This window comes from Rhinolophus sinicus, chromosome 17 (genome assembly GCF_057876585.1).
Source record: "Rhinolophus sinicus isolate RSI-liver-muscle chromosome 17, RSI-T2T, whole genome shotgun sequence".
Lineage (NCBI taxonomy): Eukaryota > Metazoa > Chordata > Mammalia > Chiroptera > Rhinolophidae > Rhinolophus > Rhinolophus sinicus.
The window spans coordinates 107,933,280-107,949,909 of NC_142517.1; the positions used below are offsets into that span (position 1 = coordinate 107,933,280).

The 16,630-nt window shown below is 42.5% G+C and overlaps 1 protein-coding gene across 1 annotated transcript in view; it reads left to right on the forward strand.

The window, feature by feature from the left end:
- Nucleotides 1-15,588, forward strand: part of PCOLCE2 (procollagen C-endopeptidase enhancer 2) — a 72,711-nt gene extending 57,123 nt beyond the window's left edge. The window contains exons 6-9 of the mRNA XM_019753573.3: nucleotides 2,435-2,589; nucleotides 7,770-7,853; nucleotides 12,784-12,951; nucleotides 15,021-15,588. Of these exons, the coding sequence (XP_019609132.2) occupies nucleotides 2,435-2,589; nucleotides 7,770-7,853; nucleotides 12,784-12,951; nucleotides 15,021-15,151 (538 nt within the window). The 3' untranslated portion in view covers nucleotides 15,152-15,588. The remainder of the gene's footprint in view (nucleotides 1-2,434; nucleotides 2,590-7,769; nucleotides 7,854-12,783; nucleotides 12,952-15,020) is intronic.
- The last annotated feature ends 1,042 nt before the right edge of the window (nucleotides 15,589-16,630 follow it).

A 16,630-nucleotide genomic window follows, 5' to 3' on the forward strand; every position in this document is an offset into this window, starting at 1 on the left:
GAAAAGAAACAAAGCAGATTGGTAAATTGGCACAGGGCTGTCCTGGTTGAATTTCTGATGAGGAGTCCTTTGGTCCAGTCAGGACAAGTGGTGCAGAGGTCAGAGGAGGTTTGTTGGAGGACACGGTGCTTCTTGAATCTGAGTCTTGAAGGAAGAGTTGGAGTCAGAGGCAGAAGGGAGGAGAGACTTACTCCACTCAGAGGGAGCTCCGTTCATACAGATGCACAGGAGCGATACATGCTATTCCTGAGCCTACACCTTGAGTTAAGGCCTAGAGAGAGAGAGGAGGCTGGAGGGTTGGGTCTGGTTCCATGTCCTGCAGACATTGGAGCCCTCCAAGAGCATTTAGGCAGGAAGTGACAGGACCAGTGCCCCTAGAACCCCCATCTTAGACACGATGAGCAGGGAGGCAGGTTAGGAGGTTGTAGCAGTGGTCCAGGTAAAGTCAAGGAGGTAGGGACGGGTGCAGAGGTGAAGAGAAGGATGTGGATCAGGAACTATTCGGGAGGCAATGTTGGCGGGACATGGTGGTTGAATGACCTAAGTGATTGAAGAAGAGGAAGACGGATGACAAAGTAGAGACAGGCGACAGTGCTGGCTGTACGATAAGAAACATCCCAAATCCATTCCCAGGACTCGCCAGGGTGGAGTGGATCCGACTGAGATTTCCTCTCGCCTTTCTAGTGATTTGTAACATTACTTTGTGAAGCCACACTTGGCCCTCAGTACATTATGGCACTGTGATTCTGTCACATTCACGCTAAAGCTCAGCAGCAGCATAACAAAAATAGGACTGGGTTACGAAAATACTCTTCCTTGAGAAAATTCAGTTTCCGATATATGCTTCCAAGATTAGTTCATAGAAAAGGCAATGAATGATCACTATAATTATAGCATCCTGGCTAGAAGGCTGGCCTGGTTGTGTCTTAAGGTTTCCTTTGGGGCTTATAATAACTGATTTTGTAATTTTATCATTTAAACAAGAGTAACATTTTGTTTGTAATTGTAGTTGAAAATTGTGTTTCATGCACACTGTTGGTATTTAAGTATTTAATGGAATGTGTTTTCAAAAGCAAGGCAGATTATTTCTGTTAAAGGCTGGATTCTCGGAAGCATTATTTAAATGACTTTGGTCACTTTTGTGACCAGAACTCTCAATGTAGGTCACGAAGCTCGCTCTGTGGTTTTCCCCTGTCCCTTGGCTCAGAAGGTAATAACCTTCAGGGCAGAAAACATCTTGCATTTTTTCTTACTGATTGGGTCAAGTACAGATCTGCCTTCCCTTCTACCCACCCCCACTCAAAGTAGCTGAAGTTGCCTCATCATTTGCTGTCGGTGATGCCTAAGATGTGGTTCGGACCAGAGAAGATGCCTCAAAAGAGGGCTTTAGTCAAACCATCAATTAACTCAATTAAATAACTTGTTTAATTTTTCCACTTCTGAATTAGTTTTTAAATAGATTAGCCAAACAGCATTTTTACCATTGTTTAAATAATAATATCAAAAGCTTAAATGAAACTACGGTCTTTAATATAGTTATCCCCTGAGATTTGGAAGAGCTTCTGAGCCTCAGTTATTATTGCCACTAAATTTTTAGTACCCACTAACCAGCAAGCCCCTAATACAGCTTTAACATTAGAGTTTTTAATGATTTCGTCATGACCACCAAAACAAAATAATCGCTTTCTCCTCCATAGCATTCTGCTACCCATATTATAAACAGAAATATTTCCATTACAGGCATGCATAAAAAACTCTCATTAAAAATGGAATGGAAGTCCCGTTAAACCCTGCATGGCTTTCTTATCCCCGGGGGACCGGCCTGCTAAGATAAACCCTTGGGGCTGTGTCTTCACAAGGCCTGGGAATTTGCTTCTCAAATTTCTCCGTCTGGTTCTGCATGGTCAGCGTCCCTAGCTCCCCAGGCCAGCAACGACCCAGAGTCTTCATTCAAAGAAGCTTATGGTACCCAAGACTGGACAAACCCTGAGGTGCTTGTGAAGAACCAGCCACGGTTTCCATGTTTACTTTACTCCCAATGTTTGCCACAGTCTCTCGAGTCACTTGGTGCTGGGTTCATATTCTGATTCTCCTGCATACTCGCTGTAGGGCCTTGAGCAAATCACTTGAACTCTCTGAACTTCAGTTGCTTATTCCATGAAAAGGGGATAGTAATAGGGTTGTTATGCAAAATTCGACAGTTTGCGGAAAGTACAGTGCCTAACTGAACAAGCACTCAGTAAATGTTAGATATTAGCATTAATATTGAGCAGATTTAGCCTTTCACCTTTTAAAAGTATTTTAGCTCTTAAGTTTAAACAAATAGTAATCTATTGTCAGAAGTTATTGGAAATCCATAAAATGCTACATTTCAGAGAGGTGTCGCTTAAACTTTAAAATGTGTATTTATTTAAACATGTTTTCCTTCTTTTAGGCCAATTTTATCTGAGAGAAATGAACTTCTCATTCAGTTTTTCTCAGACTTAAGTTTAACTGCAGATGGATTTATTGGTCACTACAAATTCAGGCCAAAAAAATTACCTACAACTACAGCACCACCTGTTACTACCACATTCCCTGTAACTACAGGTAAGTGTTTCTGTTTTGAAGTTTGTACACAAACTTAAGGAGTATAACAAAAATTCTTTTGAAGGAAAAAATAATTAAGAGGAAGATACTTGAAACTAAAGTAAGTTAAATAAGACGCAAACTTATGTAAGAGAATAATGACTCCATTGAAAGAAAAATATAAGGTGTAAGAATAATAATAAGGTATTAATTTTTAAATGTCATCTAAGAAAATTACGACCATTTAAAAATTACTAGGAACCCTATTAGAGGCACAGATCATTACGAGTCTTATTTTTCTTTTCTGGCACTTATAAAATCAAGCTTTTATTTTTATTACATAGAATTGTAGTATTTTAGGTTAAAGTTCTAGGGCCTTGATACCTACCTGTTTTCACATCTGCCAGTATTTGATTTGGGCTTTTCTTTTTCTTCGCTCCAAAATGTGTCATACAAAATATATTATTTTTTCAAAATGGAGTTAATCATACAAAGATATTCGACGTATTACAGAAGCCACTTTAAAAGCTCTCTCTGGGGCATGATCTAAGAAATGGAGATGTTGGAGTGGGTCCCTTTAGATCTAGTCTCTACATCCTGTCCGCTCCACCCACTGGGATTTCAGGCCACAGAGCTCAAAATCTAAATCCAGGGAGGAGAAAACAGATGGGAAGGAAGGATCTAGGGTTAAGATATGCAATAGGCTGAAATAAGCCCAACTGTATGGCCCACCGTTTCCTGTGTTTACCGTTGATAGGGCTGTCCTTAGTACAGGCACTTAAGGGAAAAGCTGATTTTTCTGAGCACTCCCCAAGTGTGCCACCTGGTGGCCTGGAAGTGTACTGCCTCATGCTAAGGCAGTATTTCTCCAGCTCATCTCAGTGGACCCTGGTTGTCCTTATTCTTTCCAGTGAATTATCTGGTCACACCCATGGTGCTTACTGGTTCCCCAGCTTTTATCTCCAGTCCTAAACTTTCTCTGAAATTACAAACTTGGGTTTGTAATTATCTCCTAGAGTTTTACAACTGCTAAACATGTCAATTAAAACACATGAAGCTCAACTTGTTTTTATCACACTATTTTCTGCCTCAAACCTGCCTCAAACAGGCGGAGACCTGTTTGGCCCACAGCATCAGTAGCCACACTTCCTCTCGCTTACCTCCCCGCTGCATGCCCCACCACACACACAGAGCAGACCATGTTGTTCTCCCCCTTAAATTCATCGTCTGCACCTGTGCCACACAATACAGTAGCCACTATTGAGCACTTGAAATGTGGCTAGTGATACACGGGAACTGAAATTTGAATTTAACTTTAAAACCTTGTGTGGCTAGTGATTGCCATATTGGGCAGCACAGGAGCCTACCTCCTCCACACGGCATGGAAGACCTTTCACACTTCCTCCTCAGCCTCTTCTTAGCTTCATCTTTCATCCCTACCACCTCTCTCTTTATGCTTCAAGTATTTTGAATTTTATCCTAAGTGTGGAGGCAGCTGTTGATGGATTTAAACAGAGCTCAGGGTTAGATTCACACTATGAAGATGGCTGTGGCCGCTGGGAGGTGAATGGAGTGTGGGGGTCAAAAGGCTCCGTAGGTTCTCGTGGTTGTCCCAGTGACAGAAACACAGAGGCAGTCAAGAGACGCTGACCTCTGTGTAAGCCAAGGGCTTTGGGAGACACTGACGGCTTGGTGATGGATTGGACTAGGGAGATCGGGGAGGTATCAGGAATGCCCCCCAGGTGCCTGGCTGGCAAAACCCAGGGGATCATGTTACCATTCACTAAAGTCGAGAACTGGGTTTAGGGGTAGATTCGTAAGTTAAGCCATGACCTTGTTGAGTTTTAAGTGTCTGTGAGACACAAATGGAGATGTCATGTGGACAGTTACATCTATGGACCTCCAGACCAGAAGAGGGATTTAATCAAGATATTTAAATGTGAGAGTCATCAACACATACATGGTAGATACCATGATCCAGAATGAGATTGCCTAGAGAGAGGTTAGGGTTAAAAAAAAAGAGAAGGGCTGGAATTAAATCTTTATAACTACAACATTTTAAAAAGGAGGAGGGAAGAAAGCCAGGAGCAGGTGTCATGGAAGCCAGGGAAGAGAATATTTTAAGAAGGAAACGGTCAGTAGAGCCATGTTGATGAGACTTCAAATAGGGAAGGCTTAAATTGTTCCCATTTGATTTCATGACATGGAGGTTACTGGAGTCCCTAGCAACTCAGCATGAGTTGTGTAAGTGAGGTTGTGTAGGCAGAAGCCAGATAGGATGGGCTGAAGGGTGTGTGGAAAAAGGTGAAGAAATTGAGACAGTTACTTCCAGCAACTCATTCCACAGGTTTGGCCCTAAAGAGGGAGAGAGGCTTGAGTGTCTGGAACAAGTTAAAGCTGATGGGAAGTCACCAGCAAAGGAGGAAATATTATCAGACTGAAGGAATAAACTGAGGAGGAAATTTCTACAAAGATGGAAAGGTGTGACCTCTAGAGGACTCACAGATGGACAGACATTAGACCAGATGTGGGGTATCTTCTTTCAGAGGAGGAAACAAAGAGAGGGGGTACAGAAAAAGACAACTCAGAGGTTTGGTGATGATCTTGGGGACATTTTCTTTTATGATCTCTGTTCTCTCTAGAAAATAGGCAAGGTAACCTGCTAAGAAAAGGAGGATGGGGAACTGGGGGGTTAGAGAAAGAATGTGAAAACGGCTGTGGAAATTGGAGAGTGAGTTGATGCACTAAACAGCTTGTCACTTTGATGAGGATCTGAGTGCAGGCACAGAGAAAACAAGCTACTACAGGACATAGACAGGGTTGAAGGACAGAGGGGAAGGAGTTTAAGGTTTTGTCAAGAAAATGACTGAGATAATGGACTGTGGAAACTAAGCGGAATAGCCAAGGAAGTAAAGATGGGCCAGAGTTGATGGATGGGGGAAAATGAGAGGTCAGTGTGTTGAACCTCTAAAGATGGGGGGCTGGGGATGTAGTCATGAGAGTAAATAAATAAGTAAGCTTGAAGAAGAGGAGGCTGTACTGGATATGAGGATGTCTAAATTTGAGACATTGGTGACTAAGGACTTTAGTAGGAGGACATGTGAGCCTCCCTCTGAGATGGAGCAGAGGGAAAGTCTCTGGGAAGGATGACGTCCCAACACTGAGAAAGATCATCCACAATGAGGGTGGACCCACCAAGATGGTCACAGGAGCACGCAGAGAGGAAGGCTGAGAACCAGATGCCACGCTGGGGAGTACAGGGCGGTAGAGAGATGACGTAGGATGAGGAGGGTCAGGGTGGTATAGCTGATGACTGCAGGGCAGGAAGCAGGGATCTATCCAAGGGAGAGAGGGAACAGTGAGAGACACCTACCCAACTTCCAGAGTGATGTTATGAGGCTGAGAAGGAGCTGGTTTCCAGTGGTCCATGTAGAAGGGTGCCCTTTCATCGGACACGACAACCACTAATGCCACTACTTTTTGACTCAGTTAATTAGGTAGATTGGGGTTTCCAACTTCTGGTATAATGTTCCTTCTAAATGTTTACTGAGCTCTTTCTCCTTAAAAAAAAGAAAGTGTGTGTGTGTGTGTGTGTGTGTGTGTGTGTGTGTGTGTGTGTGTATTTAAGCCATTATATATATTTTAACATTAAATTGTATATATTTTAATATTGTAATCCACTTCAGACCTCTTTTGGAGTTAAATAGGGGTACAAATTAAGAGCAAATAAATAAATAATAAATTTCCAGAAGAGTCAGTATTAGAAGGGCATATTAGAAGGGCAATATTACAATTGCAAATTCTTACCCAACAAGTACAACTCTGTTACAGTTTTTTTTTAAAATTTTATTAGTTTCCAGTGCATAAGACAAAGCAATACTTAGACGTTTATCAGTTATATCCCTCACACTGTGTGAACCCCCCTTCCCCCATCCACTATCCCTCTGACATCGCACAGAGCCATTACATTTCCACTATCTCTATTCCTAATGCTGTACTCCGCTTCCTGTAACCATATATATATTATAGTTGGCATTCAGTATTGTTCAGCTTCAGGTGTACTGTGCAGAGATCAGGCACCTACATCATCCCTGAGGTGGTCTCCCAAATGGGACACATGTCCATTGGATACCCTACAACATCTTTACATTATTGATTACGTTCCCCAAATTAATTTTCAAAACCCCGTGGCCATCTTGTGGTTACCGACTATTTTCTAAACCCCTCACCTTCCCCCTTATCCCCACCCCCCGCCCCTCTAGCAACCCTCTGTTATAGTTGTTTTGTTTAGTTTGTCGTAGGAGATGACCACATATAAGTGAATAATTAGCCATTATTTTTGAAACATTTTTAATGATGATAATGAGGATTAAATATTTTCATTTTGTTAACCCATGGTTTCTCAACCTTGGCACTGTTAACATTTTGGGCCAGATAATTTGTTGCTGTTGGGCACTGTCCTGTTCATTATAGGATGTTTGGCAACATCTCTGGAATCTGTCCACTAGATGCTCGTTGCACCTCTTCATGTGACAACCAAAACCATTTCCAGACATTGTCAAATGAGAACCACTACATTTATCTATTTAGCTTTACTTTTCAGTCGGTCTACTTCTCAGTTCTTAATATCCTTATAGGCAGTGACACGCTCAACATAAATGGTTAGTAATTGGTTACATCTAATTACAGATATAACACACTTTATACATGAGTGGTGTTTTTAAAAAACTTGTACTACTCACATTTAGGCAACTGCACATTTTAAATGCACCACAAAAGCTCTCTCTATCCTCAGGGGGTACACCATAGGATGCCCTGCGTAGAGTGAGGAATTAACCTATACTTTCTGAGGTCATATTTGTTGTACTGGGTTTTTCTAAGCAGGACACATGGAGACTATGTCTATTTTTAGTTGTAGTGTTAGTTAAATGTAAAGAAAGAAGAGAAGAGGGCTAAATTTGGGTTATCTTTGATCTCAGGTTTAAAATTCAGCAGAGGGTATTGAGTTACGCTGAGGAAATTGGAACAGTATTGGTAGTGTGAAGGATTTCTTTTGCATGCTTTTTAATTATTTCATTGCAATGATAGGTTAGTGGCTTGGGGAAATACATGGTAATTTTAAATTGATAGATTTATATCTAAGTATCAATTATACTTGAATTCATTTTCCTCAATCTTATATCTTTCTTCTTTGAATTAAGGTTTAAAACCCACCGTAGCCCTGTGTCAACAAAAGTGTAGATGGACGGGGACTCTGGAGAGCAATTATTGTTCAAGTAACTTTGGTAAGAAATAAAACCCAGTCTTTTCTCTTTAATAAGAAACTTGAGACTGCATGCTTAGTCTCACAGGAATCGCCATGAATGTGATGGTAAAGGGTCAGTTACACTCTTCATTTACCCAAGAAAATATTTTCCTACACACTAAGGTATGTTGACTTGTACTGTTCAAAGTGTTAGATTTCACAACTGAGAAAAACGTGCATACAGAAAATACATTATTTCCCCATACACTTAATTTGAATCCCGGTACATGGTACTGCTACTCTGTATTCTGGATGGTTCAGTATTCCTGAAAAAAACCTGTATACTTTTTTCCTCACATATTTTTCACGTACTGAGTATTTTTTTACACATCTATAATTCAAATTAAGTAAATTAGAAACATATCCAAGCCTCTCTCACAAGAAATTCAAGTATTTCCTTTTTAGTGTCCTTCCAAGGTATTAAATAAAAACTTGGAAATCTGAAATCCACTTGGAAACTCTTATAAATTAGAACCTGAGGAGATATTACCTAATGACTTAGAATTTCTAAGAGCTTTTTCCCATAAAAAATAATTACACTTTGTGTGGAAAGCACTCAAGAGCAAAAGATACCAAATTTAATTATGTTAGTTATTTTCAAAAGGAACATTTAAGAAAGGTTATCAGGGGGAGAGATCCAAGATGGTAGAGTAGATAAACACAGTGCCTGCTTCCTTCCATGAACAAATTAAAATTACAACTAAATTATAGAACAATCAGCTGGGAGAACCCTCTGAAGTCTGGCTGAACAGAAGTTTTATAACTAAGGATATAAAGAAGGAGTCACATCGAGACTGATAGGAGGGGCAGAGATGAGAAACAGTCTAGCCCCAAACCTCCGTGTGGTGGTTGAGAATCAGGAGGGCTATCTCAGCCATGGAGGTCCCCCCTGGAGGAACAGACGGTCCCAGCATCACACCACGTTCCCCAGCCCAGAGTACTGGTGCAGGAAGAGGAGACCCCACAACATCTGGCTGTGAAAAACAGTGAAGATTCTGACCATCCAGGTTAGAAAGAAGGCTGCAGGAAACCCTCTTAAAGGGCCCATGCACAGACTCATTCCCAGGCAGTCATCATGGGCTCTGGGGGCGGGCGGGGGGGTAATGGTGACTGGGGTGTGTTGGAGACATACGGGAAGCAGACTGAGGTGTGTAACTTTGGGGCAAAGGCTGAGGATGGTCACCATTTTCCATGTGAGGTATTCTCCTCCCAAGCAGCCAGAAGAAAGGCACCGTCTTTTCTATGTTGACCCTCCTGCCCAGGCCAAATCTGAATCTGAGTTGGTCTGGAGAGCTCCACTGGGACCCCACCCCACCCAACTGCCCCAATGCTGGAGGCACTTTCTCTGCGAGCAGCCAACCCCACCCATGTTGCACTCATTCTCGGAAAACTATCAGAGTCCGGGACCCCAGGGGGGCAGCAGCTGACCTCAATGTGCTCGTCACTCCAGACTGAGCACTGGCACCAAACCAGAGTCTACATTAACTTGGTGACCACAACTCTTCCCACTTTGGTGACTCCCTGAGACCCTTGCATACCGCACAAGGCTTTATCAGTGACTGAACCATAAGGGAGCTGGCAGGTGGCAGCTGGTCTCAGGGTATCTTGTCTTTTGGCAGAGCTACCCCAGGCTCGGGACGGGTTGCAGCCATCCTCTGTTCACAGTGTGGCCTGTCCCATGTGCCTCCAACTTTAGCACAGGCAGTGAACAACCGCGGATCGCTCTGTAGCGCCTACCAGCTAGTCCTTGGCCAGTCACAGGCAGTGGGTGACCTGGGTCTGCACTAGAGTCCCTCCCAAGAGGCCCCAGAACCAACATACTTGGAGGTTGGCTTCAGACCACAGCAGAAACACTGACCAATTAGTCCCATAAGCAGAGACACACAAAGGGAGGTCTCAACAGGCACCAGAGCCCCCTGGGGTGAATCCTACTCAGTGAGGTAAGCCCCCCAGCACAGCAGCCTATAGCTGTGGATGTGGACAAACCCCACAGCCAGTCAGCCTGAGGACCAATACCACCCACTGACATGCCATTAGCGATTAAGGCTCAATTATAACAAAAGGGCACACACAACTCTCAGAATGGACACTCCTGCAGCTCCCAGCACAGGTGGCCAGGGAGATTGTGCCAGGGCACCTACTACAGAAGGCCACCTGGCCAGTACTAGGAGACATAGCAGCTCTACCTCATACATAGAAACAAACACAGAGGCAGCCAAAATGAGGAAACAAAGAAATACATTCCAAATGAAAGAACAGGAGAAAACTCCAGAAAAAGAAATAAACAAAATAGAGGTGAGAAACCTACCAGGGACAGAGTTCAAAACCATGGTTATAAGGTTGCTCAAGGAACTTAGTGAGAACTTCAACAAAGTGATAGCAAGCATAAAAAAGGACATAGAAACCATAAAACAAAACAAAAAAGTAAGTTTACTTCTTTACAGAAGTAAAGACTATAATAACAGAAATGAAGACTGCACTAGAAGGAATCACCAGCAGACTAGATGACGCAGAGGACTGAATCAGTGATTTGGAGACAAAGTAGCAGAAAACACCAACTGGAATAGCAAAAAGAAAAAAGAATCCAAAAAAAATGAGGTTAGTTTAAGAGACCTCTGGGACAACATCAAGCGTAACAACATTCACATCATAGGGGTACCAGAAGGAGAAAAGAGAAAGCAAGGGATTGAGAACCTATTTAAAAAAATAATGACTGAAAACTTACCTAACCTGGCAAAGAAAATAAACATACAAGCCCAGGATGCTCAGCGAGTCCCAAACAAGATGAACCTAAACAGGCCCACACCCAGACACATCATAATTAAAATGGCAAAGGTTAAATACAAAGAGAGGATCCTAAAGTAGTAAGAGAAAGGCAACTAGTAACTTACAAGAGGGCTCTTGTAAGAGCCCTTACAATTTTAAAAGACTGTCAGCTGATTTCTCAACAGAAACTTTGCAGGCCAGAAGGGACTAGCAGGAAATATTCAAAGTGATGAAAAGCAAGGACCTAACAAGCAAGGTTACTTACCCAGCAGAACTATCATTCAGAATCAAAGGACAGATAAAGAGCTTCCCAGACATGAAATGATTGCTGGATTTATCATGGCAGTCACTTCTTTAGATATATAAATGTTTGATAACTAAATGTTGAATAATTAGTTTCATGTACCCATGAAACTGATATAATATTGTATGTTAGCTATATTTTTAATGAAAATCTTTTTAAAAAATAATCATGGGGATGTAAAGTACAGCATAGAGAATAGTCAGTAATGTTGTAACAACTATGTGTAGTGCCAAGTAGGTACTACAGGGGGATCACTGTGTAAATTTTATAAATGTCTAATAAATTATATAAATGTTATACATCTGAAACTATTATAAAATAATACAGAATGTCAGCTATAACTGAAAAAAAATATTTTTTTTAAAAAAGAACAGTTTTATCAGGAAAAGAAAATTACTCTAGTCTAAATAGGTTATCGCAAACCAAAGGGCCTCCCAGAGAGGCTTTGCTTCCTTTTTCTGTGCCTTGATGTGGTACCTGTCTGGAGCCCAGACGAACTATGTTGCAGTAACATGAAGTCCCAAATCCTACTGGAGTTTGCATGCTCACATTCAAGTAACTGGCATAAAAATGAAAACAATAGCACCAGGTGTCATAGCCACCACCTCCAATTCAGTCTTCTGTAGGAGGTGCTTAAGGAAATCTCCCTCCCTGTCCTTTGGAGCTGCCTGATTCCTCCTGGCTACAGACTGACATTTTGCAGGGAACACTCATCACCAGGAATCAAAGTAAGGTGATAAGAATTCTGATTTTAAGAGCTTTGCACACTACAGAAGCAATGAATTCTCACTTTACCCTGAAAAGCTCATTCAGCCAAGTCCAAAACTTCCTTTATTCCACTGTGACTCACTTACATGGCAAAATGACCACATACTATCACCAGTGGCCTGTTGGTTCTCAGCCGGCATTGGTAACACTCGTCTAGAGGCGGTTTTTGGTTGTCACAATAACTAGGGAGAGTTATTTGTTTTTCTGGGCAGGCAGGCTCCTAAAAACATCATTCAGTGCAAGTCCTGCACCACGCAGAACTGTCCCACCAAAGTGCCAGAAGCACGCCTTGGAGAAACACAGCGTCTTTCCTTCTGCGGCTCAGAAATGAGATGCTTTTCTCTGAGTATCACAGTGGAGAAAAGAGAGAATGACATAATGAAAAGCAACTGCATTTTGCTAGAGGTTTTTGTTGTTGCTGTTGTTTAAGCAAGAAAATGTTTTAAGTTATACCTCAGTTCTATTCTTGTTAAATGAGATACACAAGGTAGATAAGAAAGAGAATACCAAAGACCCAGAAAAAGACAGATATTTACTGGTAATTAGACACAGATAAGGACCCATGGGATGAACCAAAGTTTCAGGAGCGAGGACAGCTCAAGAGAGGGTAGGGGGAGACACAGAAAGTAGGCGCCCACCCATATAGACACAAAGACGAGGATCTTTGTGGCTCAGACCCCTCATGAATCCTCCTAGCATGGAGTTGCCTCTCAAGATTCAAGGTCTTGTTGCGTATGTGCAGGTGAGGCTCCTGAGCCTCTACCTTACATGGTACTTGATCCGCAGGTTGGGGAAGACATGATGAAGAAGCCCTTTCTCGGTAACAGGCTGCAGTGTGGCAGCTACTCAGGTTTCTCACCAAGGTGTCAACAACCTGGACACCATCACACCTGCATAGCTCCTTTGTTCAACCTGTTTTGGTGACAGAATCAAATCTGATAGCTCTGTTAGGGTCTTGTCTTTAACATTAAAATGTTTCCTATCTGAAACTTAGAAAAATATCAAATGATTTTCAGTTCCACATCCATTTGCCTTTACTGTGACACTATTTCCAAAATATTTTCTTCTGCAGTCTTGGCCGGCACTGTCATTACCACCGTCACTCGAGGTGGGAGTCTGCACGCCACGGTCTCACTCATTAACATCTACAAAGAAGGAAATTTGGCGATTCAGCAGGCGGGCAAGAACATGAGTGCCAAGGTCGTCGTGGTCTGCAAGCAGTGCCCTCTCCTCAGAAGAGGTAAGTAGGGAGGAGACCTTTGGTCCTTCTTCTAGGGGAACTCAGGGACAGAGAAAGGAACAAGACAGCCGATCTGAGCAACTCACAGGTCTGTCCAGGCCGTGGCTGGTCTGGGGAAGCCCACATATTGCCCATGTCTGGCACAGACTGGAGGCCTTTGGGGTCTGGCAGAATTAGGCTCTAATTCCAGTTCTTGTCATTTGTGAAAGAAGATGAGATGGTGGAAATGAATGAGTCCAAGAAGCATTTGCACTTGGATCAGTAGGGAATGGACGTAGAGGAGCAGTTCTGGAGAAAGAGATGTTTAACCTCAGACGCCTTGAAGGTGTCTGAGGAAAATATTCAGCAAGGAAAAGGAAATTCATTCAGAGCTGAAGTTCAGAAGAGAGAGGAATAGAGGGCTTGAATGAAATATCTGGGGATCGTTTTCAGATTTAGGACCATTAAATCCACAGCTGGGAATGAGTTTATCATGAGAAATTATGGAAAAAGAAAAGTTACTTCAGAGCCAGAGACACATGATTATTGTTACAAGTTCTCTAACTTATAAAGCAGTGTGTGTTCAAAAAAAAGTAATGTATGTTCTATGATTTTAAAAAAGTTTGAATAAATAGAGAAGGATATAAAACAAAATGTGAAGCCTTTTCCCTTTCAAACCCAGGGGCACTATGAAAAGCTCCTTCCAGAAAGTTTCTCTCCATATGAAGCATGCACACACACTCTTGGACAAATGGATCATGCTATACATACTCTATGGCAGTTTTCCCACACATGATATGTATATAGATGCTTTGCACAAACAGTACCTATGGGTAGGTCTCTCTCTTTGGAATGGTGGTAATGCTGGTACTCCACCGTGTGATGTGCCATGGTTTCCCTATCCAATCTCAGCTCATTCCTTTCCTCAGTCTTGTTACAAAGCTCTCCCACAACCAAAACAAACCAAGTGGCGCGCGAGCACACACACACACACACACACACACATACACACACACACACACACACACACACACACACACACACACACAGACTGTAGAATATTCACTATAAGAAAGCTTTGAATTCATATTGTTCACAAAAGTCAGGAAGCCAGCAGCCTCACGTTGGCTTTTCAGAGGGAATAGCCAAAGCTCTGTAAGAGATAACACTTCTTTCCAGGACTGCCAGGAACTGCCAATAATGCACATCTAGATACGTATTTCAAGGTCGCATACTGTGCTAGCAGTCGCGCCTTGCGTTGGCATCCTCCTGCCCAGGGCACCAACCTTTCACAGGCTTGAGATCACCACGATGACCATGTTAGCCCACAGCTGAAGGATTACGCAGGAGAAAAAGGAAACACGTATGTCTCTCATGACACACCGGGGAAGAGGGAGAACAAAGGAGGTAATATGTGCTTCACTTACGGATTTTCCTGAGGCACCGTGAATCTTCAGAGTTGAACCCAGCATACCGCAGCTTCCGCCACAGTCTAGGCCTAACTTAGTCAGACACACTGATCTATACAAAAATAGTATAACAGATATGAGTACTTTTTAGTACATGGTTTTTTGCCAGTGACTGTAAGAATGCAAAGAAGCACATGATCCAGCCGTGCCCTCCAGAAACTTCCATTGTATAGATACTTGAGATATTGGGGAAAGTTTAAGACGACAGAAGACAGTGGATTATTAGCGGCCAAATGCCTGGGAAAGCCAGAAGCACTGCGGGACTTTGAGAGGCCATCTGAGGATGGTTTGTCAGGTGCCTCAGGGAAGGAGAGCCTCTCACGGGAACAGAGTGCATGGTTCCTGGCAGCCAGACACTCAGTAAACAGACCCACAGCACTGCAGAGCGGAGCACAGCGGGACCTAATCTTTCCAGCCAGTTCCCAGTGTTAGCAGAGCTGGACACTTACTCAGTTTCTAGATGTTTTCTGATGAGAGCCTGAAACCAGATCTTATGCTAGAGAGAATAAATGTATAAAATGGTAACATTACAGACCATTTACCTAGAGGTAAGTTATGGCCTAAGTTGTTTGTAACACACGCACACAGAGAAAAACTTAAGTTTATATTCTCTTGCTTTAGGTCAAAATTACATTATTATGGGCCAAGTGGGTGAAGATGGGCGAGGCAAAATCATGCCAAATAGCTTTATCATGATGTTCAAGACCAAGAACCAGAAGTTCCTGAGTGCCTTGGAAAACAAGCAATGTTAACAGTGAGCTGTATCGAGTTAAGCTTCGTTCTGTCATTGCCTCTGAAAGATCTATTTTTCTCAGTAGAAAAACAGTCTTATAAGATTAACTATTGAGCATTCTGAAAGATTTACTCTTCACATGATGTGGGTCTGAGACCTCCAACGTCGCCGGTGGAAGTTCTGTGCCTGCCCTGCGAGAGCAGACACGACAGGAAACCTGCAGATTTAGTGCCATGAGAGGAAACTAAGTGTATCAGAGCGTGACAGTTTGGAAGCAGTTTATTTATACATCTCTGGAAAAGGGTATTTTAGAAATGAGTCTGGTGAAGATGTAAAAAAGATTTTATAAGTGCAATATTTATAGTGGTATTTGTTTTACCTTCAAGCATTTGCTCCAAGGTGGTATATTCTCTTGCATTTTTAAATCGATGCTTAATAAAATATTTTAAATGCTTATATAAGAACCATCAAATTTGTTTTTATAGAAAATGGGACACTGACATGAATATTCCCTGCTATGTACATGTAAGGTTGTCCTTGTAACAGTTTACACTTTGCAGAAAGAATTATCATTCCAAGAACTTTGGGGCTAGATGGATCCAGGAACATACAGACTGTAATTCTCCGCTGCAGAACCAGGAAATGGTGGCGCTCGAATGGTGTCCTTCAGGAATCTAGTTCAGCTCCTTCATTTTATAACAGAAACTGAAGCTCAGGTATATGTAGCAAGTTGTCCATGCACACGTCCCCCATAAGACCACAGGTGATCAAGCTTGCAAGTCCTAATTCCCAACCCAGCGCCGTCACCAACACGACAAGAGAGCCTGGCTGCCCCCCAGGAAAGCCCTTTTCCTGACTTGGACAGTCCAGTCCTTGTTTTCATAGCCTAAATCATGATTGGTCATCTTACAGCACTTAAAATTATAAGTGAACTGGTATACTGTCGCCCCAGGTAACAGGATCAGGCTGTCAGCGAGCATACGCTCTGCCCTCTGCCCTCTGCCTTTGCCTTTGAAACATTTATTTTCCCTTGTAATGGAAGAACTGTGAAAGGACTCCCGTCATTCACACACAGCTACTGAAAACGCGATGTTCCTGCCACGGGTGTGGCCACCAGCCCTTGGGAGGTGGCGGCCAGGAGCTGCAGGGGAGGGCACAACCATCCCTCTGGAGAAGGCAGAAAGAACATTAGGGATGAACAAAGGCTTGGGTCCCAAGGTCTCCCATAGCAGAAGCAAAGTTTTAGAGATAGGGGAAATATTCTTTGGTGTAAAATTCCAACTATGTGCTCTTTGAAAGAAATATCTAAAACTTAAAGACACAGAACAGTTGAAAGGAAAAGGGGTAAAAAGATGAAGTGGACAAACTCCTACCTGGGGGAACTTACGAACTCAGCCTCAAGTAGAAATAGAATACCTAAATAGTCTTATAACCATTAAAGAAATTCAGTCAGTAATTACAAATCTTTCTTCAGATAAAACTTTAGGCCCAGAGAGTT